Source organism: Lytechinus variegatus, chromosome 5 (assembly GCF_018143015.1).
Source record: "Lytechinus variegatus isolate NC3 chromosome 5, Lvar_3.0, whole genome shotgun sequence".
NCBI lineage: Eukaryota > Metazoa > Echinodermata > Echinoidea > Temnopleuroida > Toxopneustidae > Lytechinus > Lytechinus variegatus.
In genome coordinates, this window is record NC_054744.1 from 20342488 (window position 1) to 20369076 (window position 26589).

The following is a 26589-nucleotide window of genomic DNA, read 5'->3' on the forward strand; positions in this document are numbered from 1 at the left end:
ACCATACACGAATCTTTATTGGTCGCACAGTTAGGACTGCCCCCTTTCTGCAGCTGACTGCCGTGCCGGTACAAGTTTCACGGGATATTTTTTGTGTAGAAGGCGTGAGTAGACATTTTATTCACAACATAAACGGTGATTGTCATGTCTTTCATGTAGATTATAGAATTTTTGTATGAAGTCCATTCACTCAAATTTTACAGGGGTGTTTTTTGCACACTTGTCTTGGTGAAGCAATGAGACCCTTGTCAACTTTACGATGCTGATGCGTGCGATTTTTCATGCATGCAAAGAAGCATAGGTTATCACGTTTCTGTGATGCGTCTATTTAAATTGCACATGGGCTAAATCGCCGGTAAATATAGGTTGTTTCTACATTAGTTTCGCAGCCCATGCGGGAAGGGGGGGGGGTAAAGTAAGATACAAGTAGAGAGAGAAAAGGGGGAAAAAACACAAGCATGGGCCATATCGTGAATACTGACTCTGGAGCCATAAAGTATACAGTACCTGAATTTCACTAAGCACGACTACGGCCTACGCCTCGTTGACTTTCAATAGATTTATTTCGTTCAATGCAAGCTCACTCGCTCGGCTCGCTCTCCGCGAACAAGACTCTCGCACGTGGGACAATTTCTCCGTTGACACGACATTGCATGATAACTCTCGCATCATCACACCCCCAAATCATAATGGATCATCCCAGATGATATGATATCATCATACACAGTCACACACAATAATTTTCAGCGTACTTACTTTATCTTCCTTTTTGACTCCAGCGCGTGTTATTGTGTTGCCAAAACCCATTGACGGAGCCAAAAAGGAGAATAAAACCTAGAATCTTAGTTTTATCGTTTTTTTTGGCTCCGTCTATGGGTTTTGGCCACGCGATAACACGAGCTGGAGTCAAAAAGGAAGATAAATAATAAACCAGGCCTCTACAAAAAAATTTTTCGTCACTTGCCCTGTTGGGCAAGTGATGAAAAAATTTGCTTGCCCGATAGAAAAAACTGCTTGCCCAATTTTTTAAATAATTTTTTCATTATGACGGCACTACTCTTATTTTTATTAAGGTATACAAAATAACAATTGAGAATCATGTCCAGTATAAAAGAACACACATTGAAAAGGATATTTTCAGCAACGTAGGCCTGAGTCTTTACGTTTATTTTGGAGAAAAAAATCGATATTTTATGGGTATTTAAGGTTTTAAAAAACCCTTCAACAAAAGTTGCTAAAATTTCATATTTTGCATCTTTAAATCCATGAAATGGCTACCTGCATACCATATTTCCTTAGAATTGCTTTCATTTATAGTTGGAAACTATAAAGAAAGCCAGTGAAAAATGTTCAGCTCTTTATTGACTCGGAAAAAATTATTTTATCATCAAAAGTGGAGTGGCTAAAATTTCACATTTTGCATCTTTAAATCCATGAAATGGTCATTTATTTTCCATATTTCCTTGATTTAAAAAAAAAATTAGTTGGAAACCATCAAGTCTTTTCTTCATCATTTTATGATGTTCCACTCAATCAATAATTTTATCTACATGTTTTCACATGCTACTTTTTTTTTCTATTTTGAGGAATACCTGTTCACTTATTAATGAATTATTACTAACATTGTTTAATATTGTATGATTTTTTTTCACTATGCTTAGAATCGTGGGTGTGTGTGTGTGTGTGTGTGGGTGTGACTGTGAGTTGAACTTGAGTTGATATAAATGAATTCAATATCTGATTTCTACTTCGCCTATTCCAGTACAATAACCTGTACTCGGCCATGTAATAAAGGCCCACATACCCTAACTTTTCCTGAAGTTCTTTGAAAACGCAGACTTCTACGAAAATTGCATTTCTCTATGGGGGAGTCTAAATTTGGTGAGAATGTATTCATTAATAACTTAAATATACATGACAATGAAGAAATCATCAAACTTTATAGGAAATTTTGAATAATATACCCGAAATGTAAACTCTGAAACAGAAAATCACCATCATTGAGGCCTTTACTGAGCGAATTGTCCCCCAGAGCTCTGGCAGAGAGACAGAGCTCAGACTGGCTAGCTAGTATGCGCACGTGTGTGAGCCTCCCGCCGGCCTTGTAAAATAGATGGAGCTTTGTTTGGTGATTTATTGTCTGATATTTACCTCATCCCCTCAAAAAGGGAAACAAATGAATTTTAAGTTATAATTAACAAATACGGCAAGTTATTTTGGATGTTAATACTAAATAGGCCGTTTTGAAAAGCAAAGCCGAATGACAACTCACCAATGCGAGGTTACTAGACTCTGTGATTTATTTCCTGTGTAATTCTAATTATTTTATCACAGAATCGTGATATCGGAAGGAGGGAAAATGTGCATTAGAAATTGCACATGGTGGTAGTCATAATGGACCCCTATACTACATTCAACTGTTTCCCGGCCATTGCGTTGATTTTTTTCATACCTGCTGGTACCATGTATGGAAATACGTGGTACAGAAAAAATAACGCAATTTCGGAATTTGAAACTGCGCTACTCGCTATTTTTTAGGCTTATTCATGATTTTGAGTGTGGATTTTGGATGATTTATGGAAAAACGAGGTACGGTACAAAAAAAAGACGCAACAACTGCCCGATCGGGCAATTGACTTTGAGAAGTGCTTGCCCGCACGTCATTTTCACTTGCCCCGGGCAAGCGGGTTTGTCGCGCCCTGATAAACTTGTTGAAATTGTAGTGGATGGATAGCCAAGTGTCTAAAAGTGGCAGAGTGGTTTTGAAGAGAAGGGAAAAGAGGGGTTGATGGAATATATACAGGTTAATTACCGTGCGTATCATTAAAAAAGTGGAGTCAAAAAGGAGGATAAAGATATAGACAGTTTGAATTGATTTATTTAGTGGATAGCCTACTGTCTAAAAGTGGCAGAGTGGTTTTGAAGAGAAGGGAAAAGAGGGGTTGATGGAATATATACAGGTTAATTACCGTGCGTATCATTAAAAAAGTGGAGTCAAAAAGGAGGATTATAAAGAAATAGACAGTTTGAATTGATTTACTTAGTGGATAGCCTATACTGTCTAAAAGTGGCAGAGTGGTTTTGAAGAGAAGGGAAAAGAGGGGTTAATGGAATATATACAGGTTAATTACCGTGCGTATCATTAAAAAAGTGGAGTCAAAAAGGAGAATAAAGATATAGACAGTTTGAATTGATTTATTTAGTGGATAGCCTACTGTCTAAAAGTGGCAGAGTGGTTTGAAGAGAAGGGAAAAGAGGGGTTGACGGAAAAACAGGTTAATTACCGTGCGTATCGTTAAAAAAGTGGAGTAAAGAGAACGATAAATCCAGTCAACTTTGAAATTGTCTAATTAAAAAGGAGGACAAAATTCTTACCGTTCTTCCTCGGTCCGGTTCCTCGTTTGTCGGTGAAGGGCAGTTCGGAGAAGGTTTTGGCGGTTAGGGGATCACGTTGTTCGCTGTCGGCCGAAGTCAGCAAGGTTCCTGCAGGCAAACCGGCGGAGGATATCTATTTAAAAAAAGTAATATCATTTTAGTAGATCGCCCATAGCTATACGCAAAACTATCACATTTTCCTTTAACTGACAAGATAATGCAGATTGACAAACTAAATGAATTGTAGAAAAGGGATAGGGCTTTCTAGGTGTTTCGGGCCTAAATCCATATTCATAATTGCACAGATTTCATTACTCGTAGGAATCGAGAATTACATTTTAATTTTGCTGACAAAATAAAATAATCAAGGCCTCGATCATATTTGTCTAACTAGTAATCTAACTGAAACTCATTGAAAAGTGAGCGTGAGAGTCACTGCCATTAATGTAAGGAGTTTCGTTACCAACTTACCAGGAAATAGGCTATTCCGGATGATTAGCTTTTCTGAAAATTTGTTGCTGTCATATCAAGTTGAGGGGAAGAATGTAGAGCATGTCATTAACCAGGGTGTTGCCAAAAGAGATCCTGGAAAATAAAAGTTTTACAAAATTGATTAATTCAAATATATAGTGATAGGCCCTTTGCCGATATGTCTCAATGGTTGATTATTTTACTAAATAAATTGAAATGTGATATAGATCAGAAAAGATGGACTTAAATCTAAAATGACACTTTTCATGAATAAAATGTTTTAAAATGCACAAGTCCCTTTCACAAGCTAATATAACCAAGCATTAGTACACATCTTCTTCAAAAATAATTTACATCATTGACAGTAACTATAACTATGGTCTTACCGAAATGTGAATTAGATCCAAATTTATATCCATATGATCATGAGAGTAGTAAAATCCAACAATTCATTTCTTCAAAGTCATTAATACAAAGTTTCCAAACTCCAATTGCCACAAAATTAGGCCTGTAACTAGAAAGTTGTAAAAACCAGTCTGAATTAAAACTCCATTTAACTGTTAAAAACACGAACACTGTTTTTTTGTTTTCTGGAACTCATTTACTGGAAATCATCGTCGTCTGATCCCCAATCTGCGACGAAGTTTTGCCTATCATACACATTGACACTCTTGTCCTTCTGAAGTTTTGCTTTCCCTTTCTTGTCAATCGGTACAAAGCCGGGAGGATGATGCAGTGTGCCAGTAACCGTGTCACTCTTACGCTTCTTCTTCCCCTTGCCTTTCTTGCTTCGGCCGTAAGATGGCGATGTTGCACGGAATGGACTGGCGATGCTAGAACTCGGCGAGAGGACGCGCTTGACGGTGGGAATCGAGGGTGACGAAGGCACGGATGATGCGGCTTGTGGATGGATGCCTGACGGTCCGGGGACGTCTCTGGGAGACAACGGGGGCGATGCTCTTGGAGGAGAATCTATCCTGACAGGGGTGTCGCCTGTTAATTCCTCTCTCATTAGCTTGTCTTTCTTGTCTGCGTGCCATGTGTCGAAGAGAGGAACTTTCATGCATAGATTGGGCTTTCCTCTGAGATGATAATGATCCCTTATCAAATCCATGAACGCAGGGATCAGCGGGCGTTTGCTTGCCGCATTCCTATTTCTCCATATTACTTCACAGAGATGTGACTCGAATGTCGATGCTTTGCAGCCATTCATTCTCCTGAAGTGATCTTTTCCACTCTTCCAGGCACCTTCAATTGTGTTGGTGTGAACAGTGGTTGCCTCTCCCGTTGTCGTATCTCGATATTTCTGCACAAATGTGTCGGAGTGCTCAACAGTGAAATGGCGATATCCTATCTCATTCAGCCTGTAATAGGCACGCCATCCATCCGAATAGATCGTCGACCCCTTTTCCACATGCCTTTCGATTAATGGAAGCAGAGTGTTTTCATCTCTTCTCTCAACGGGGTAGAGTACAATCCTGTTGGTAGATCTTTCGACCATTCCAAAGATCCATATCTTGAGTCCGCGAGGATCTCCCCTGTGGTACTTGGTCCTCCTCCCAAATAGACTCTCATCAATCTCGACTTCTCCTCGAAGCTTTTCCCCCAACTCGTAATACAAGTCATGGACGAATTTACGACAATGATCGCGCAAAAAATTCGCCCAGTCCACGGCGGAATTCTTATAATCCATCCCGGATTCCACAGCACAGCGGTGAAGCGTAGATCCTAAGATCCACTCTCTTAAAAAGATGAGTATCTCCCGGACGTCAAAATGAGTTCCCTCAAAAAGTGAAAACGAGTGGCCCGAATAACTCTTCTCATGAGGCCATCTCACAGTTCCTCGGCACCTCCAGATTCTGCCTCCTCTCCTTCCAACTTTCTTAATTGCCTTGCAAGGCCTTTTGCAAACTTCGCAAAATATCTGCGATGCGATGAAACGATTGTCCTCTAGCCATTTATACAAGACGTCATCACTCTGGGCTAAAAGCAGATGAAAGGAAAACGGGTTGCGAAAATGAGGCAATCCGATGTTGGATGGATCTCGCTCTCGCTTTGACCAAGACATGTTGATATACTTCTTCATCGACGACTTAGTGTGGAGTGACTCAAATTGGCGGGAGCTGTAATCAATATCACTAATTCAGGCAAAGATCTACATAATATGACAACGCCTACCTATACCCAATAAAATAAATGGGGCTTATGAATATTCATATGAATGCATGAAATAGATTTGCAGAATAAAACTTACCTTTATTTATTCATACCGCTTTGTCGAGATATTCCATGCATATATCCGATAGTTCCTTCCTTCTTCGTATAGGCGAAATAGCTGCTCTATCTCGGCATAATCCATACAGGTTAGCCCATTCCATGAACACTGTGGGATTCAGGCCGTTGACAAAAACAAAAGCTGAAACTAAAGGGCAATTCCACAGGTTGGTGGACATGAGCTTAAAAATTCAAATTCAATATTTTCTTGAATTTTTTAATACTTTAAGTCCTTCATACATGATAGTTTCAGGAACAAGAAATAAAAAGTTTATTTTCATATGTATACTTTGGAAAAAAAATGGTCAAAAGTTGTGTCTTCCATTTTGTACCAAAATACAAGAAAAATAGTGAAAAATGAAATATGCCTTATTACCATTTTGTTATTGCAACAACATACCACTTTATATATTTCTGAAGTTTAGAAGGGTCAAATTACTTAAAATACACAACAGCTTTTCAAGTAAATTTGTAGTACTCATTCAAAACTGAATATTGCAACCTGTTGAGGTGATGTAACGTGAGTAACCGAAAAAACTGACTTTGTTTTCTGAGAGAAAAATTCTTCACAGTTAATTGGTGGGATTTTAAATTCTCTTCCTTCAAACAATCTTTGACACAGTGATGACTATCAAAATCATTAAAAAGTACAATTTTTTTATAAAAATGATGAAGAAAAACTGTAACGTGAGTAACTTTGTAACGTGAGTAACCATCATGTAATGTGAGTAACCAGTAAAAATTAATCAGTTAGGTAACATTTTCTGTGGGATGTCAAGTTTTAAGTCTCATGGTGAGTTGTGAAGTTATTTTTGATTAATTAAAAGCAAAATGAGGGTACACCTCTTTGATGTGACTCTTTGTTCATCAAAATATCAGTAGTCATACAATCACACAAAAAAATGAATATTAGTAGAAGTATTCACAATGCGAGAGTGCATTAGTAAGGCTTGGTTTTGATTAACCAAACTTCCGAGTGTTCGAACAACACATTGAATGCCCTTTATACCTGTAACCCTATCTAGACCGGGGTATTTTGGGAGTTGATATGGCCCGGAGGGGGGGGCAGGGGCCTCCCAGGCCCTTCTTGAGATCTCGGCCATTGGCTGCACGATCACGCCGAAAATTTGCGTGCAGGTTGTCTTGGACATAATCTACAATACTATACAGTAATTTATTTCATGCAAATTGGTACTAAGCGATTATGCTAATTTATGCATAATTAGTAAGCGAAATCATACTTTCCCTCCTACACCCTGGTAATAAAGCTCCAATTGTTCCAATTTTTGGTATAAAATATCTTTTTGATGTTCCTAGCAATGAATTTTACACACATTATTGAATTTTTAATGCGTGTGTTGTTAACCATACATGGACAAAATGTAACGTGAGTAACCGTAACGTGAGTAACCACATTATCTGCACCCCAAGTAAAAACCATGTGTTCTTTATTTTTTTAATTATATACAAAGTTTGTCTCCCTAATATACTTCTTTGAAATAGATATAATCAACTTTCATAAAAGCCTTGCATGAGGAGACTTTTCACTTATGTCGACTTTTCATTTAATGCATGTCCAAATCATGTAACGTGAGTAACCGACACATTCCAAAGATTTGCCAGGAGCATAATAAAATTTCCCAAGTTTTGTTTTTATACAAAGGATAGTCAGACTGTGTACTTTGTTGTGATAAGAAGATGTTTAGTTCCTATCAATAATAATGGAGTTACAGGTCCAAGTATGAGTCAAGGTGTCTCCAAATGTAACGTGAGTAACCGTGGAATAGCCCTAAACACCTTTCCCAATGTCTTAGATTCTTAGTCCAAAAACATCGTCTAATTCTTCTCGGCCATAAATTTGCTTCTCCGATGATATCCTGAATATCTCTCCAAAGTATATATATTTGTCGATTCCTGGATGACATTTTTTGGCAGTTGAAAGATTCAGAAAGATAGTAGCTACAGGTGAACCACACGCCAGATAAGGTTATCGAGATTCTTATGAATAATCATGAGCTTAGTGAATCAGTTTTGTCGTCACGCTATTACAGCTTTTCATTGGTCAAAATAGTTACTGAGTATGCGCTTGCGCGTAATGGACGAATCAAAGTGCAGTATTTTCCATCTTCTAATCATGCGCAGAATGGACCAATCACACAGCTTATTCATTTCCCACAAACAGTGTGTAACTGAAAATGAACAGGCACACACACTTCCGCGACCCAGTGATGTAATATACATAATTTTTCATGAATGAAAATATTCCTGCAGAACTGCACCTGTGCGATGCTCTTGCTTCCATACAATTTTGGCGGCAACTGGTCCCCCCCCCCCCCCGCAAGATGTTCACATATCCAACACTCAACTTGTTCAAATCTGCATTTACTCACTTTTCATCAAAGAATCAGTTTACCTTATTTATACTACAACATATAGGTATATTCACGAATAGTTATTTATTTAGTTCTCCATTATAATACGATTTATAATGAATAAAAGTCATGTGAATTTGAATGCAGGTGTATAACATATCCAATTTTAAATCAAAAGTATAGTGAAATGAACTCCCAATGCCTGTGATTCATTAATGTATTAAAACTTTAAGTGATAGGAAAAGCGACAAGATATTTGATTGAGTTTTTGGATCTTAAATGGGGGGGGGGAGGGATTGGAGTGGTCTTTCACGAGGCCAATACATTTTCGCCATGTATCCAACACACCCTCTCCAAACCACGTGGGCAAACACTACGAGAGTGAGATGCACGTGCCAAGAAATAATTAGCAGCATTTTATGTCAATCATTAGGCTTGAAATTCACAAGCATGGCACGCGACACGCGCCTCTCGATCGATTAAAACCGTAATTTATTCCGTCAATCATTATAACGGGCCTAGAAATTTACATCTCCATTGAATTAGGCATACCTGCACATATGTAACATACGATATCATGTAGATGTCATTTTGGAGGGGGCATAAAATAGCTTCATGGGAGTAGTGGCTGGCTCTATTATGACGTCAGGAGCCCAAACTCGAGCTATTTAATGACTCAGAAGTAGACCTTTATTATTTCCCAACATGTTCACTTTGCGATATCTGTATTTATTTTGTCATCTACATGAATGAATTGACATTTTTTTTATTTTGGCATGTTCCTATATGCGATTTGTCTAAGTCTATTGTTTATTTAGTCAGAATATGCCTGACGTTGATTCTGAATATTTTTTATATTTTTTTTTTTTTTTTATTTTTTTATATTTTTCTTCTTAAGCTCCTCTAAAGCTACTTAGAAAAAAAATCTTTTCATTGTATTTTGACACCCAGTGACTGGAGGAGAGAGGCAGAGTACTGGATCTGATGATGGCATCCCAAACCCTTTATCATCCCCTGGTCTACTGGGCTCAGACAGAGAAGGCTATCTCACTGAAGGTGGACCTCAATGATGTCTCAGTAAGTTGCATAATTTTTAAGAATCTGGTGGGTGTTTCATAAAGCTGTTCAAAATTAAGAACGACTGGTGATCCTTACTTGTAGTAAATGGTATATCCATTGGTGACGATTTAGCATGTAAGAAAGATTCACCAGTCTTCTTAAAATCGCTCTTACAGCTTTATGAAACGGCCCCCTGGAGTGGGAGATAGAGGGAAGTGAAAGGAGAAGAGGTTTAAAGAGAAGTGGAAGATGAAAAATAAAAAGAGGGAGGATGAGAAGGAAAGATGGTAAGAGACAGATAATGGAAGTGTAAGAAGAGGAAGGAATAGGAGACAGAAGTAGCGGAGAAGGAGATAAAGTAGGAGATTAAGAAAGATACAGATGATGTAAGAGGAGAAGATGAGGAAAGAGAATATATTTCTATGCTGTTACAAAATTTCTGAAATGTTTTATATCTTATAGTCACCAGAAGTGGAACTCAAACCTAGGAAATTGACCTTTAAAGGTAAGCTTAAAACTTATGGATATAGTGACATAATTTATCACTAGGGTAATTTTCCCAGATTTACAAAGATTTGCCTGAAAACATGAAAATTTATCAATAAAATGCATGAGAGACTATAGGCTACATCTGTCCATTAAAACTTAATTACACTTGTGACATGATTATAAGACAAGCAATTTATTTTAGGTTTAACCCTATTTTATTTTGGCTATTTCAGATCTGGTTTTTACTGGAGGTCAATATACATTATTGTATTTAAGGTGATTTATAAAAAAAATAAAAAAAAACTAATAGGTGTGTGAAATTATGTTTTTGCCTTTAACTCGCTTTAAACAGCTAGTAGAATGCTCATTTTGGGTGAAAGTATTTTGATATTTCTAACCAATATCCACGAAAATTGGAGGCCATATAATATGTAAGATCAGTGGGTTTGATATTGCTGCCTTTGGACCATATTTGATCAAACATGACCTATTTTGCAGTCATTATCGATAACTTCATTTTTTTGAAAACAATATTTTGAACAGGTTATGGTCAAGGTGCGAGTGGAATCCACCAGTATGAGTTTTCTCTTGACTTCTATGAGGACGTAGATCCTGATGTGAGTAGTGAACTGATATTTCACTAGATTTTTGTTATTTTGATCAAGATTTCTTTCAATTTATATTCTGATATTCTTTATTTGAATATTATTTTCACCACAGTAAATGTGTTTGATAATTAGATTTTACTTGGTACATTGTTTTTCTCATTGGAAGCTTTTAACAAAATTTATGGGTGAATGCTACGAAAAATAATATTTTCAAAATATTTTTTAAAAATAGACTTGGCTAGGTTTTGTATATAGAAAAATACAAAGGAATCCAATTTTTCAGTCAATGATGATTCCAGATATAGTAAGATGAGGTCCTTTTTGTCTCACCTGCGAAGCAGAGTGAGACTATAGGCGCCGCTTTTCCGACGGCGACGGCGGCGTCAACATCAAATCTTAACCTGAGGTTAAGTTTTTAAAATGACATCATAACTTAGAAAGTATATGGTTCTAGTTCATGAAACTTGGCCATAAGGTTAATCAAGTATTACTGAACATCCTATTAAAGTTTCATGTCACATGACCAAGGTCAAAGGTCATTTAGGGTCAATGAACTTAGACCATGTTGGAGGAATCAACATCGAAATCTTAACCTGAGGTTAAGTTTTTGAAATGTCATCATAACTTAAGAAAATATATGGACCTAGTTCATGAAACTTGGACATAAGGTTAATCAAGTATCACTGAACATCCTGCATGAGTTTCACGTCACATGACCAAGGTCAAAGGTCATTTAGGGTCAATGAACTTTGGCCGAATTGGGGATATCTGTTGAATTCCCATCATAACTTTGAAAGTTTATGGATCTGATTCATGAAACTTGGACATAATAGTAATCAAGCATCACTGAATATTTTGTGCAAGTTTCAGGTCTCATGATTAAGGTCAAAGGTCATTTAGGGTCAATGAACTTTGGCTGAATCGGGGATATCTGTTGAATTACCATCATAACTTTGAAAGTTTATTAGTCTAGTTCATTAAACTTGGACATATGAGTAATCAAATATCACTGAACATCCTGTGCGCGTTTCAGGTCACATGACCGAGGTCAAAGGTCAATGAACTTTGGCCGAATTGGGTGTATCTGTTGAATTACCATCAAAACTTTGAAAGTTTATGGATCTGATTCATGAAACTTGTACATAAGAGTAATCAAGTATCACTGAACATCCTGTGCGAGTTTCAGGTCACATGATCAAGGTCAAAGGTCATGTAAGGTCAATGAACTTTGGCCATGTTGGGGTTTTTTGTTGAATAACCATCATATCTCTGTAAGTTTATTGGTCTCGTTCATAAAAAGTGGACATAAGAGTAACCATGTATCACTGAACATCTTGTGCGAGTTAGAGTAGTATTCAAAGTCAGCACTGCTGCTATATTGAACCGCGTGATGCAGGTGAGACGGCCAGAGGCATTCCACTTGTTCTATACTAGTAATTATTCCTTTTATACACACTTCTCCTTATCTTTAATTATGTTCTTAGATAATACATATATGTCTCGTTTTTTCTTCAATTTTCAGGCTAGTGCTTTCCGGGTTCTTGATCGACAAGTTGATTTCAATATCAGCAAGAAATCTCTCCATTCTTTCTGGCCAAGATTGACAAGCGGAGAGCGCCCTCGTTGGCTACGCATTGATTTTGATCGGTGGAGAAGTGGTGAATCAGATGAAGAAGAGGATGAGGATGTAAAAATGGTTAGTAAATCTCACCATGCTGTTTTACTTTTACTGGAATTGGCACCTCTTTTATAAAAGTTACAGCACGTTTTAAGTATGTATTCCATAAAAGAAGTGGAAATTCAATATTTTGATTAGATACATCATACTCCTGTTATTTCTTTGGTCATCTTGTGGAAATCTGCTGTATCGTATATTGAATTGGCATAGTTTTCTTGGCACGTCACCTACACGTACACAATTCCCCTGTGCCACATTGATATTATAGTGCCATCTTGTAAACTGTTCCTCATGCAGCTAGCCATAACTTTAGATCAGTTTATTGTAAGGAAATTGAATAGAAATTAATATTCCTTCCAATAGCATCTCTGGTAATATCATAGATTTGGAGACATTCATCTATATCTTCTGTCTACAAGTTCCTATGTAACAGGGATTCCAATACCACTAAAAATACTTTTTTTATTTTTAAAGTTCATTGGGAAGGTGTATTCATTAGCTATCATTACGTACTAAAGTCATGACAATAAGGTTACACCTAGCCTGGCAAGATAGGATTGAAGCCAGACTTTCAATAGAGAGAAAGCAGACAATGAACTTAACTCCTATTGAAATATTTATACCAAGGATATGCTTGAATAGACTTCCTGTCTATTCAATGTACCCTGGGTGCTTCTGAATAGACTTTCCATCTATTCATACTTTGATGTGCTTGGTATTATATGCAAATTTGTACAAGCTATTAGAATTGAAATAAATAAATAAATAGAAGAACTTAATATTGATTTTCTCCACTTATAAGCAAGTCATGAACAAATTGTAAATGCCTGCAAAATGTACTTAGTTATAAAATGTACTAGAAAGCTTGTGTAAGATGAAATAAAAATGTAATATATTCATCTCCACAAATTGCACTGTGATCTACTAAAGCAAGGACCATCCTAGTTCATCAGAATATTTCTGAAAGCAGTTTAAAAAAAATCATTTTTTTCTCGAAAAATCTTAATGGAAACATTGTCATTAAAAACGTTGTAATGGATGTGGGATGCACCCATCTATGGGTATGTTTGTACATACGTTGAACTTGAATCTTAGACCTGCTGTATGTCCCGCAAGTGGAATGTAACAGGCAAAGAGATAAGCACCTTATTTTCATGTGTTTGCTATAAAGTTTGGTTTGTACAAAATTACTTCCCAATTTTTTTTTATAATATCAATATGAAAGAAGGAATTATCTTCTTTTTTTTCAGAAGAGGGAGCAGGAAGAACATTTCAAGCAGTTAGAAGATCAACTCAAGGATGCTGAAAAACAAGGTATGATAGTGACCAAAATCTCTCTTTAGATATTGGTATATATAGCCTACCTCTCGATCTTGAAGGGGAAGTTAACCGTGCATTTGACTTAGTTTTAATGAAAACAGACAAATTATAAAAAACATAAGCTGAAGTTTCAGCAAAATCCATCAAAGAATGCCAAAGTTATTGAGTTAGGGATTTTGTGACGTCTTATGCGAGCAGTTCCCCAATAAAGTGCAATTTTCCCCAAAACTTAAATCTTTTATCTGTGCAGTGAATTCTGACAGAATGTTTTGTTTGTTTTAGTTCTAAAATATATATTTGATTTTAAACCTTTCCATTTATGTTTTGGTCCATGTCTTGTAACAACATTGTTCCAAATTAAAAAAAAATTATTGGTTACTAATCAGTCTTTTGAAGTGAGTGTTCTTTTAACATTAGTGTTCATGGGTCTTTGAAAGTTTAGTGATTAATGACTACATTTGTGTGACATTTACCTGGACATTTGTACACACATTAGTATATACAAGTCCCCCTTTGAATAATGGTTTCTGAATTAATTTCTTTCATTGCTATGTCTTTTCATTTTTGTTTTGTTGTTTGCAGCCTACCGTGATATAAAGTCTGTGTATCTCTTCATGTATAACATGATACAGTGGATCATCTTCACTATGGTCTTTGTCTACTGTTTTGGGAGATTTATCTTCCATGGAAAAGGTAAAATACAGATTTTTTTTTAAATATAGCGAAAACCAGCATACCCTTTATATTTATGACAGGATGACCTAATATTTTCCCTCATAATATGAACCTCAAAAGTAAGCATGAGTCTTAGCATATTTTTCCTAGTGCCTGTCAGTGAAATTTACTCAGGGTTGGCCAGATATATGTGGCAAAGAGTTTGAAATTTAATTTCAAACTCTTTTTTTTAGCAACTATAATTCTTCATGTGTATTGAAGATATTGGAAAATACTGAGTTTCCGTATGTAAATTAATTGAATTGATCTGTGGTAAAATTAGACTGTCCCATTTGTTCTTATAAATCCTGCTCACAGAGGCTTGCACTCCTATCACCTATCTGTATAAAGTTAAATTCTCCCCATTTATCAATGATCATGATCGACTCACATGGGAATGTCATATGCATGTTCTCTGCAATGAAAAACATGCAATAAAATGAATATTATATAATGTTGAAAATGATATATATATGAATAAAATCAATACTTAGGAATCATTCCATAAAAAAACTAAACCATCAATCATCTGTCACTTGGCAGTTGAGTTTTGACAAAAAATTTGTAAGAGGAATATGTTATTTTTTGTTTCTATTTACGATCATTGTGTACATATACAACTGTGTCATCTCTCTTATACAGAAACAAAACAACAACAAAAATTTGAAAAGTAAAAATGAAAGTCTTGTAGTTCATTGATCAACATGGCTGCCTCCTTTCAATACACAGTCTTCCTCACTTCATCATGTCTTGCATTGCTCTTCAGACATTTCCTCTCTCGTGTTTCAGCGATATCTCTGAATCCAGTCGAGGGACAATTTTTTTTCATTGATCATCTGAAGATATGCATTACCATTGACATTTTTGTCAAGAAAGAAATAGAAACAAAAAATTTGTAAAGTAAAAATTAAGGTCTTGCAGTTCATTGATCAGCATGGCCACCTCCTCTTTCGATACACAGTCTGTCTCTCTTCATCATGTCTTGCTCTGCTCTTTGGACTTTTCCTCTCTCGTGTTTCAGCGCATCCATCTCATAGGAGATTCCTCTCTTGAGCTCTTAAGTTGATAGAACAGGTGTTGAACACTTTCGCTTTCAGGTATTCTCAAAGAAAATGTCAAGGGTTGGGGTCGGGACAACCTTTGCCAAATAGTTGGGTGAGATGCTCTGTCACTTCTTGATCGATAATATGGAGCCCCATTTTGTGCCCATCAGACACGCTGAAGGGGACTGTACCGTCTATGGTATCTCTGAATCCGGTCGAGGGCAGGGACGATTTTTTTATTATTGATCATCTGAAGATAAGCATCACCATTGACATTGTTGTCGAGAAAGAAATGGAAATTTAAGTTACACAAGTATATCAGACATAAAATAATTGTAAATTGAAAGACACCATAGTACTTGTTGCAAAATATAGATATATATAAACATGACAAATGTTGACACTCACACATAAGGGATATCTATCAAGAATATCCACTAAATCAATCAAATTAAAAGCTTCTGGAAACAGATAAGTCTGTAAGAAAGTCTTAACTGAATTCACTGTATGGATAGTGACTGTGGCAATTGGTTCTAAAGTGAGATCCTGCATTTGCAATTGATCGATCCTCCCACAATGTTTATTTTTTAGGTACAACAAGTAGAGAAGAGTCAAAGAACCTTAGTTGTTGACAAGGATTGTATGGCTTGAACCGAACAGAGTAACCAGTGAAATACCAGCAAAGGAATCTTAGAATAAATTGCAATATTTCACCAGAAGCCAATGAAGTGATTTGAGAAATGGTGTTCTGTGATTGAATTCTCGAGACATATAACGATTCAAGCAGCAGTATTCTATAATACTTGTAAAAGAGTTTGAGGTACATTATACATGAGTGAGTTACAGAAGTCTAAGCGAGATGAAATGAGAGCATGTACAATCTTTTCAGTGTTAGATATTTTTGGATCATTCCAAGATTTCTTAATTGATAGCAGACAGATTTACAAGTATACACGGTTTAACATTGACATAGTACAATCTAGAGTTACAGCTACATTTCTGGTAGAATTACTTGTATGGGTACAACTGTTCTTGATAGATATGGATGGTGCATCAATCGCTAACAAAACCTCACACCATGCTGGCAATCAATTGCCTTCAAGCAGGTCATGGTGCTTGATCATATGATAGGGATGAAATATTAAGTCCAGATGGGTTGGAATTCCTAATCCATTACGACAACTGCTTGTTGCTCCATCCCCATGATCTTTAAGAACTTGATAAACAGCTGGGATGTTATCTGCCAATCTTCCACTTCTCTCCTCAAACCTTCTCCAGGTGCTTGATCATCTGGTAGAGATGAAATGTCAAGTGCGGTGGGGTTATCCCTTTGAATGTTGCATGTAGAATCTCTAATCCATCACAGCAACTGCCTGTTGTTACATCCCCTTGATCTTGAAGAACTTGACCAACAGTTTGTATGTTATTTGCCAATCTTCACTTCCTCTCTCCCCTGACCTTGTTCGATTTTGATTGTGACTGGATCCTGTATTGAGATATTTCCTATTGATTTTATAAAGTGTTGTGTGGGTTGGCCATCTTTCTCTGGACAACAGTTACACTGTCAGTGTGATGGTATTTTGTCACCATAAAAGAAAACTGCTGTAGTGAAAACTGAGGCCTTTCCATCATTAGCTGTCATTCCAATATGAATGAGGATTTAGTTACAATGTGTAATTCCTGTCTTGCCATTGTATTTTTATTTTCATCTGTGAGTTTGAATAAGAATTTGGCAGAATAAATCAGAATCTTACCCAAAATTCCAATTGTTGTAAGATTACTTGAACATATTATTAATACCCAGGTTAAGATTGATATGTAAAATGAACATTCAAGATTCATTTATTTAGCCATAATCATATATACATGTACATAGCAAAATAAAAAACCATGCATAAACATGATCAATAGAAAATCAGAAACTCTATATTTAAATACTTGTATGGTGCGAATCAAAACAAAAGCTTTAGCACTTGCTGGGTACTGCCCTAAAACTAATATTTATAATAAACATTTCATTCATATAAAGAACATATCTCACTGTCTTTTTCTTTACAGAGATGTGAACTGAAGCTTTTGATCTAACAATTTCAGGCGAACAATAAGTTATCTAGAATAGTGGGTAGGCCTACCGTATAATAGTAAATCTTTAGTTTACCTTGTTTCAGTTGAGAAACTTTGATCCTCTCTAGAGCCAAGTTCAATATATGTTTTCCTCGGAGGCTCTGCATCTCGAAGTTGGAGCCATGGCGCAGAACGTCCACAAATGGATGGCCTGTTTGGCACGTGTACTGCTTTAATTTGCCGCACATTTTTACACATACGCAAAGCACATACATTACACACATTGCTTCATGCACACACAATACTCGGTAAACGCATGTATGCAGACAGTTAGCTGCGCATTCGCTCTCAGCCTGTTTAATTTATGAGGGCGAATGCGCTATTAAATGCAGAATTTAGGAGATACATAGTTTTGCCTGATAAATCACCTTCTGCTTTTGAAGCTTTTGTTCTAACAATACTACGTATGTAGTAGACTTACATAGTTTTGCCTTTTAATTATCATCAAAGCTTGAAAAACTACTTTTGTAAGTCGACTTACATAGTTCTGCCTTTTGAATTTAGTGATTTTTGAAAGAACTTTACAAAAACTGGGTTTCGAATCTCCCAAAATAATTAGAGTTAGGATTTGAAATTTTGCCAGATGAAAGAGTGTATTCAAAATTTTAAGAAACAGTAAAAAACTGAAAAACGCCAAAAAAATGACTTAGTTTTGCCAGATCACGGCCATGCTTACATATGCATAACGTATGCATACCATTCACATACTCACACTCACATACATAATCAGAATAGCACATCAATCAGCATACAGTCACATGGTAAAAAGTGTACTGAACTTAAGGAATATATTAATATGAAGAATTCTTAAATAAAAATGCCTGACAAAGGGATATTATACTTAACTGCTTATTGAATATGGGAATTTAACTGAAAATGGCTAATTATTCTCCAGGTCAATAGCTATTGGTGATTAATATTTGCCACTCTCCACCCAGGTGTTAAATGGGTACCCGGTAGGATGCGAAAGCCTACCGGTATGTAGTATGCCTAGCAATTGAGTTTTGGAACTCTTGTTGGAATGCTCCCCAGGGAGTGGAGATGGTGCATACATTGTTTGCGGGCATGCAAGGATCCGATGACCGGGATAATAATATATCTGTAAAACGCTTAGAGACGTCGTTCCGATGTGTTAAGTGCTATATAAATGCGGAATATTATTATTACTTTTGGGATGATTGTGGCGTTGTGGCGTGCGCCTGTAATCCAAGCTGTGGGGAAGTTACAAATTGATGAAGAGGTTCAAAGTTCGAGCCCTGGTCACGTCTTTCAGATGGTGACGTTAAAGGTCGGTCCCAGACGTAAATAATCATATCTGATTGATACACGTCTGACAAAACTCAAATACACACACATACACACACGTTCAGGATAGGCAAAGGTGTCCTGAATATTTTTGCCTAAACCACTCTATATGAATCGACTATTGACAAAATACAAGTAAGCATCAGTACATCCAGGAAGTGAGTGAGAGAGAGGGGTGCGGTGTTTCTCACCCCCTTGCGTTCACCAGGTACCACCACATGATTGCTGACTCCCATGGACACACTACTAATTCTGGGCCCTGTTGTACAAAGAGTTACGATTGATCCGATCAATTGTAAATCTATGGAAATCCATCAGTGTCATAATTTTTTTCTACAAAAAATTTGCACAATGTCCTTTTTATGCAAAGAGAAGCGCAGTGAATTTTCAAGAAAACAATGAATGCATGAATATACATCACAGCTAGAAAATATTTTGAACAAACATGCATAATAGATGTTGACGTTGCTGGCCGTCCATAGTTGCGATTGATCGGATCAATTGTAACTCTTTGTACAACAGGGCCCTGGAGTTAATACATAATAACAATCAGTCTCACAGAAGGGAGAATGAGGGAGGGAAGGGGGCCAATGTTCTATTGACCTTTATCAAACCAACCCACGTCACCCCTGGCATGCAACATGTACCATCACATTATCCTGACTCCCATGAACACACTGCTAACATCTACAAGACAAAATTAAAATGTTGCACTAAAACAGCAATTTCTGTTCATTCTTCATAATCATGTGCCATTCCTGTATTTCAGAGGACCTTGCCACTGCCTATGATTGGGTGATAACACCTCTTGGTATGGGACAAGTGATTGCTTGTCTTGAGATCGTCCATGCCCTGACGGGACTAGTCAAGTCAAGTGCTATGACAGTATTCATGCAGGTAAGGTCATCTATTCATCAGGAAGTCACATTCATTGTTATTATGGCCCAGTATTGGTGTATCATAATCAGCCATAATTGTGAAAGAGCCCTGTCTTTCAACGTGATGCAATAGAATCATATTCATACCAAAATTATAATTGATATAAAATTCCTTTCTCTAAACTACACAATTTTAGATCAATCACAATTTTAGTTTAATTTGAAGCTATTGCAATATTTGCAAGACAAGGCATATTTAAGGGGAGTCTCCAGCCCAAGGTAGGTCCCTACATTGTAAGTGCTGTAAAATGATTCAAAATGGTCTCTGAATAGAATACTTCCCAAATTTTGACTTAATACTGAGTAGGAATGCTAAATCTGTGTTCACTAATTTTTTGCTATTTTATTGGTAGCATTGATATTCAAAATTATTTCACTGCCTTAATATCGTCAATGGGTTGTCAATAAAACTGAATCTTTGTTTTCAGAAATCCCTTCAATGATCTCCTTCGGGATAATTGTTAAAACAGTTCTCTTCCTTATTGTTAATAAGATCTTCAATGGCAATTAAGCATCGTCTTCAGAAATCCCTGATAACCATCCCCTTTGGGACAAAATATGAATCAACGGTCTATTGTTAGCACATCCAGGATGGAAGACCTTGTAAAAACAGAAACTTTTGTTCTTCTCTTTAGGTATTTGGAAGGAATTTTCTCTTGTTTGTTGTGATAATGAATGACCCTGAACTGAAGAATGAAGGTATGACATTGTACCTCTTCATGGTATGGAGTGCTGTGGAAGTAGTCAGGTGAGCAAGTAACTCTTATCGTATCTTACTCTGTAGAGGTGCCAGGGTCAAGTAGATATGTGTCTCAGGACTATATATCACAAGATTCAGGGTTTGATACTCTACTCTGCACTAACGCCACAGGGAATGTATGGATCTAAATTTGATCTTATTTGACAAAGTGCAAAAGAATAGACAAAGTGAAATTAAGACCACCTTGGCATTAGACTAAATGACAGTTAGACTAATTGGGAATTTGTCAAAGTGTAGTGTAGACTTAATGACAGTTAGACCGAATTGACTCTTGAGTTTAACATGATTTGAATATCAGATAATCCTGCATTGTGTTTGTTTAGAAAGTAGTCTGATTATTTCTAACTATTTGTAATAATAATTAATTGCCAATGTTACTTTTGCTGTCACTCCCAAATATTATTTCCAAAATATAGCTCTAGTCTCTACATAGTAGGGGGGAAGCCCCCCCCCCCCCCACCCTCCCCTTTTTGTTCCAAAACCATGAACAAAACCTAAAAATTTCCATCTGATTGTGATTATGATTTTTTTTTGGGGGGGGTCACCCTTCAACTTTTGGCTCAGTCCCCCCTTCCCACTGTCAAACCCATTTCGCTGCTCGTGATAGTAGATCTCAGAGATAAACCAACCAGAAAGCAATCCTTTCTCTTCCCTCTACCTCTCAGGTATCCATTTTATATGCTGTCGTGTATAGACTATGAGAGTGAAGTCATAACGTGGCTGAGGTACACAGTATGGATTCCACTATACCCGCTGGGTTTTCTAGCAGAGAGTAAGTATACCCCCATCAACAACTCATTTACTGGTGCATACACTAATCTTATGGGCCATTGAAGGAAACTTGACTTAATTGCAATGCCCTATTAGTTATGGATGTTTGAATTCATTGTTTGATTGTTATAGAGAATTGGACATTGTTTTTCCTTCAGACAAAAAGGGTTAATAAGCTGTTGATTGTAACATTTCATGCACATAATCATAGAGATTTGATTACATTTCAACATAATTTCAGATGTTATAGTCTATGTACATTTATGCTAACAATATGCTAGTTGCTTATTCACAGAGATGCCATGCTTTCTAAAAAGTTATAGCATGGATTCTTAGTAGGGTCCATGGTTAAAGGTTAAGTCTACCCAGATGCCAAGCTCATTTGAATGAATAGATGAAATCATAAGCATAACACTTGATATATGAACATAATCAGATATGAATTTACAAAAGCAATAGTGATTTTGTTTCATAATTTGCTTATGATTATATATGTCATGTATGTTGCAAGCGGCACATACTCATCATTGCCTGAGTTCCTATTTTACATCTAGTTTTCTTTAGTTACTTTATAATTTCAAATCTAATTGTTATGGAGGTGGACTTGGCTTTGAAGCAAAACCTACAGAAAAGGGTAAACTTCCATCACTGATATATTGTCACACTTTTAAATTGTGTTTGTTCTTTACAGTAATAGTGGTCTTTCTTGCTGTGCCATTTTACAAAGAGTCGGATATGTTCAGTATTCACCTACCAAACCAACTCAATATGTCATTCAACTTTGTCTACTACATGTACTTGCATGTCATCATTATTGTATCAAGTAAGTATGAGAATAAAGGTTTATTTGCATAGTGTTGTTTTTTGGGTGTGATTCGACAGTATTGGTCTACACCTGTTTCGTCTACTTTCCGTTTTGTCTCATCTCCATGAACTAGTCCTACTTTGAAACAACCAATTAATCCACTATCCATTTGGTCTAATTGCAATGTAGCCCATTTACTATTTAGTCTAATTTCGAATTAGGCTGGACCCAACTTGTTTGATGTTAGCTTGGACTGAACACGGCTTAGTTGTGGTTATATGAACTGTTAATGAAATAAATTTTCGTATGAGTAAATGAAAATGATAAACAAAGTTTATTATTTAATGTTATTTGTTTGGCTCCACCTGTGCCTTGGAGGCAAAAAAGCAAACTGAATCACTATGACCCGCAGGTCTCTTCCTGACATCACTGATGGGGGGGGGTGAGGTGAACTACTCCACCAGGGTTTCCCCCTATGCGAATCGTGGAGTGGGTTCTTAACGTGCAAAGGTGTTGACTCTAAACCGTGCCTCCATTTAAAGTCATATTACATGCTATCCAAGGGATGGTGGAAATTTTAAAATTGTGGAAATTAGACCAACTGAATATTAGAGGGTTTTAGTGGAGACCAAATGGATATAAGTCCAATTTAATAGTAGACCAAATGGATTGTCTGAGAATTAGACCAATCCATGGAAGTGGTGTATGAATCACATTCATGGCATAATTGTTCATATAGAAAAAAAAGTGAAAACGTACAACCTTTACTTTTATTTGTCTACAGGTTCTCCAACACTTCTGTCCCACATGTGGCGTCTTCGGAAGAAAAAATATGGCAAAAGAAAAATCAGAATTGGAGCAACGAAGCCCAAGATGAATTAATGGCTGTTTATAATGGAAGTCAACACTTAGACGAGGGTTTTTATAAGACTTGTGATCATGATTCATGTACTGATTGTGGATGAATTGAAATTTGAACAGTTTGTAATGCTATCAGTAAACTTATTCATGACTTTATGAATGATTTGAACATCTTTTTGTGCTAAATGAGATTCTGAAGTCATGTTAACTCACATCATCAGCTAAGTTGTAATATGAACTCGTCAGTTATTTTTTTTAATACTTCAATTTGAAGTTCATTGTTTGTCAAGAATTAAAAAGGAAAACCCCAAATTCAGTTCCAGATTGTTTAAACACCAGGTGCAATTTCAGGTAGCTCATTTAGCCCCCAAAATATCAAGTAGTTTCTCGTAAAGTCATGCATAATTTTACAAACAGCATTATGAATAAGTACACTGGTCAATATACTACTTTGGAAGAAGGAATTAAGTTGTGGATTCTGGTTAATTTGGATGTCAGAAGAAATGCAGTATCATTTGACGAGAGAATAATGATTGTATAAACTGTACATATACATTCCATACTCAGAAAGAAAAAAAATCTGCCATTTTATATCAGTCAGATATTTACCTCATTTTGCTACAGTGCCCAATAACTTGTCTCTTGTCCCTTGCGTGACATCCAATGAAATCACTTGTCTTATCAAGAAATGAATTATTAATGAATTGTATTCATATTGAAGAATTCAACCTCTACAAAAATGTATATTTCTCAATTCCGTAGGGCTAGCCACCAGGAGCATGGAGCGTAAGATGGGATAGTATAAAAGCATTTTGTTTCCTCTGCCTATCAACGATGGTAGCCGAAAGCTTTATTCTTGGCATGTATGTCCATCCATACTGTTAACATTCTCACCATGACTTAAAAAAAATTACATGATAATTCAGCTTCAAACATAGTTGATTGTATGTATACCCCCTTCATAATTGATCTGAGAACACTTGCGACATTTTGGTCGCACGACAGGCTGTGACAGGCATTAATCGCTATATCTCTAAGATCGCAGAAAGGCTTTCACAAATGCAATATGTTTCATACAAAACAAGCGACCAGTAAGTCGCATTAACTCACACTGTTCTCATGCAAGCGGCCTTGCATTCACATGCGAATATTGCACGAGTGATTGCGAGTGGTTCCACACCAGTCATAATAGTAACATGGCCAAGTGTATTAGTCACGAGAGTCGATGTGTGGTAATGCACTCGCACGTATGATTGGATGAAACCAGTGCGACTGGTCATACGATCTGATGGAAGTGATTCAATCTCGCATATGATCGCCTTTGGACTCTGAACATGTTCAAAGTTGAGACCTGTCTCAACCACCTTGGGTTGATGTTACTAGACATCAAGAAAAAAAAGTGTTTCAGGTGGTGTAAACTTCAACTGATCGGGGATCAGTTGTAAAAGGGCCTTAACCCTAAAAAGACTGGGGGGGGGCTGATTCAGACCCCCCCTCGACATTTTTCGCGATAAATCCGCCGGGAATTTTTTTTTGACCGCGTCGCTCGCTGACTTTTTACTTTCAAGTCTTGCACAACTTTTGAGATCAAAATTGTGACCCCCGGGTACGCGGTTCCGAAATTACGCAACATTTTGTAAGTGCATGCAGACCCAAAATTACTCAAAAACGTGAATTTGTGTACAAATCCAATGCAAATAGTGTTTTTAGCCAAAATTCATAAATGTATCATTATTTTTCCTTTTACTGCTTAAAATCAATTAATTTTATCTTTTTTATGGTCAAAATAAAGTCCCTGACAATTTCCACTGAAAAAACAATAAAAAACAAAAAGTCGAAAAAACAAAGAAATACATAAGAAATTTAGAAAACAATAGAATACATAAGAAAATAAATGTGATGTTGAAATTTTTTTTAAATAAATTTGATCAGATGCCTATCTAGAGTATGTGAAACAAAAATTAGCATTTCAGGGGCATTATTTTATTAATTAGAGCAAACTTATGGTTTTACGCATAAATTAGCATAATTAATGAGACATGAAATTTTTTGCAGAATTTGATGTTATAGTTTTGTAGGTAATGCCATGGGTAATGCGTGTGCCAATTTTCGTCGCGATCGCGAGATCGACGGCCGAGATCATAAGGGGGGCTGAATCAGCCCCCCCCCCCCCCCCCCCCAGTCTTCTTAGGCGTCGAAATACCCCAGTCTATTTAGGGTTAAATGAAAGGAATAATGATCTGAGAAGTGTCAAGGTAAAAAGTCATAGGGGTTATAAAATTCATGAAAATGGCTCATTCCAAAGAATTATGTCGACTTCAATCTTCGTTCATATATATTTATGTAAGAGTGGCAATGATGTTGAGGAATTTTGAGATCATGTCATAGTTACAGTAATCAATGTATTCATGAAACTGACATATTTTGCCAAACTGAAGAACCTGTTATCAAATTAAATGCAAACTTGCCTAATAGATGCATTTGTTATTGTCAATGAACTTATGTCATCATTAAAAGCTTTTGAAAACCTTGAAAACTTTTACATTTATAGTCTGGCAATGGTTGAGGGCTTTCATTGAGACTGTTCACAGTCAATATAATCTAGTTCCACAAAAAAATATGTGACTTATTAATCAATGTTTCACATTTTCAATGCATATAATGCAATACCCTCAGAAAAATACAAAATTTTCCTGACTCTTTTCTTTCTTTTTGATGAGTAATGATGAAAAATAAGAATGATTCATTCTTCAAATCACTTCGGAAAATTCCTTGTGCTATTAAAATAAAATGTATAAGATTTGCTTTTCTGTACTATGAAACGATATATGGTTTGTGAGTATGATTTATGTGCAGAGTTGGCGAATAATGTGGTATTGTACTAACATTGAAATTATGAAATTGTTTTATCAAATCATATTCATGTGTGCTGCGTTCTTATTTTGAATTGATTTTCTAGTTACTATGTCAGCAAACACTTTGAATGGATATTGGGAAACATTTTCTCAAATATTGGAAACACTTGAAAATATGACTTATTCATATTTTCTGTTAAGTAGGAAGAATGTCTTGTGCATTCTTTTCTATCTCTCTTGTAATATTTTGACATAAATATTTGGAGAAAAATATATTTTAATGGTTGTTTTATTTGGCAAGCCAAATCTTTCATCATTGTTATTTTAGCTAGAAATCTTGTGAAAGGAATTGTATGTACAGGAAGCATGTATACAAGAGTGGGTGGACGGAGAGGGAAGGAGTGATAGAGGGGCAGATTGGAAGAACGAGAGAGGGGAGTGAATTAGACCATTAACTAGTGGAAACAATAAATTCAAGAACAGACGACGGAAATAGAAGAAAATTATGGAGGAATTCAGCCCTCTTTTTTTTTACATGGGATGGTGTTAGGTGTCACAAGGGCAATGGTTATGTTTCTATTGGAGATGGAAGGAAAAGATCACATCGAGAAGACTGCTCAAGTCGACCTTCCAAATGTCGAATTAAAACGTGTAATTTACATCTTCTAGGTCGAATTCTTCCTAAATCGAGCAGATATTCAAAGGATTCGACTAAGGCAGAGTCTCATGTATGGCAAAAAAGATGGCTAGTTTGTATATAACTACAT

General features: G+C 36.4%; 2 protein-coding genes across 4 annotated transcripts; one reads left to right on the forward strand and one right to left on the reverse strand.

Annotated features, from left to right (window-relative positions):
* Positions 1-23587, forward strand: LOC121415685 (very-long-chain (3R)-3-hydroxyacyl-CoA dehydratase 3-like). 3 transcript variants are annotated; one of them, XM_041608989.1, is made up of 12 exons: positions 1-104; positions 9444-9569; positions 10014-10056; positions 10584-10657; positions 12171-12344; positions 13577-13640; positions 14229-14339; positions 19602-19729; positions 20406-20518; positions 21196-21302; positions 21993-22124; positions 22891-23587. In XM_041608989.1, the coding sequence occupies exons 2-12, from the start codon at positions 9477-9479 to the stop codon at positions 22986-22988; spliced, it is 1137 nt and encodes a 378-aa protein (XP_041464923.1). In that variant the 5' UTR covers positions 1-104; positions 9444-9476; the 3' UTR covers positions 22989-23587. The 3 variants fall into 3 exon arrangements, with proteins under 3 accessions (XP_041464923.1, XP_041464925.1, XP_041464924.1); XM_041608991.1 differs by having other exon boundaries at positions 13580-13640; XM_041608990.1 differs by having other exon boundaries at positions 42-135.
* On the reverse strand, positions 3417-6099 carry LOC121415684. Its single transcript, XM_041608988.1, has 2 exons — positions 3847-6099; positions 3417-3508 (listed from the first exon to the last, which is right to left on the reverse strand). Exon 1 carries the CDS (start codon positions 5930-5932, stop codon positions 4448-4450), a length of 1485 nt encoding a protein of 494 aa, XP_041464922.1. The 5' UTR covers positions 5933-6099; the 3' UTR covers positions 3417-3508; positions 3847-4447.
* Positions 23588-26589: the final 3002 nt, after the last annotated feature.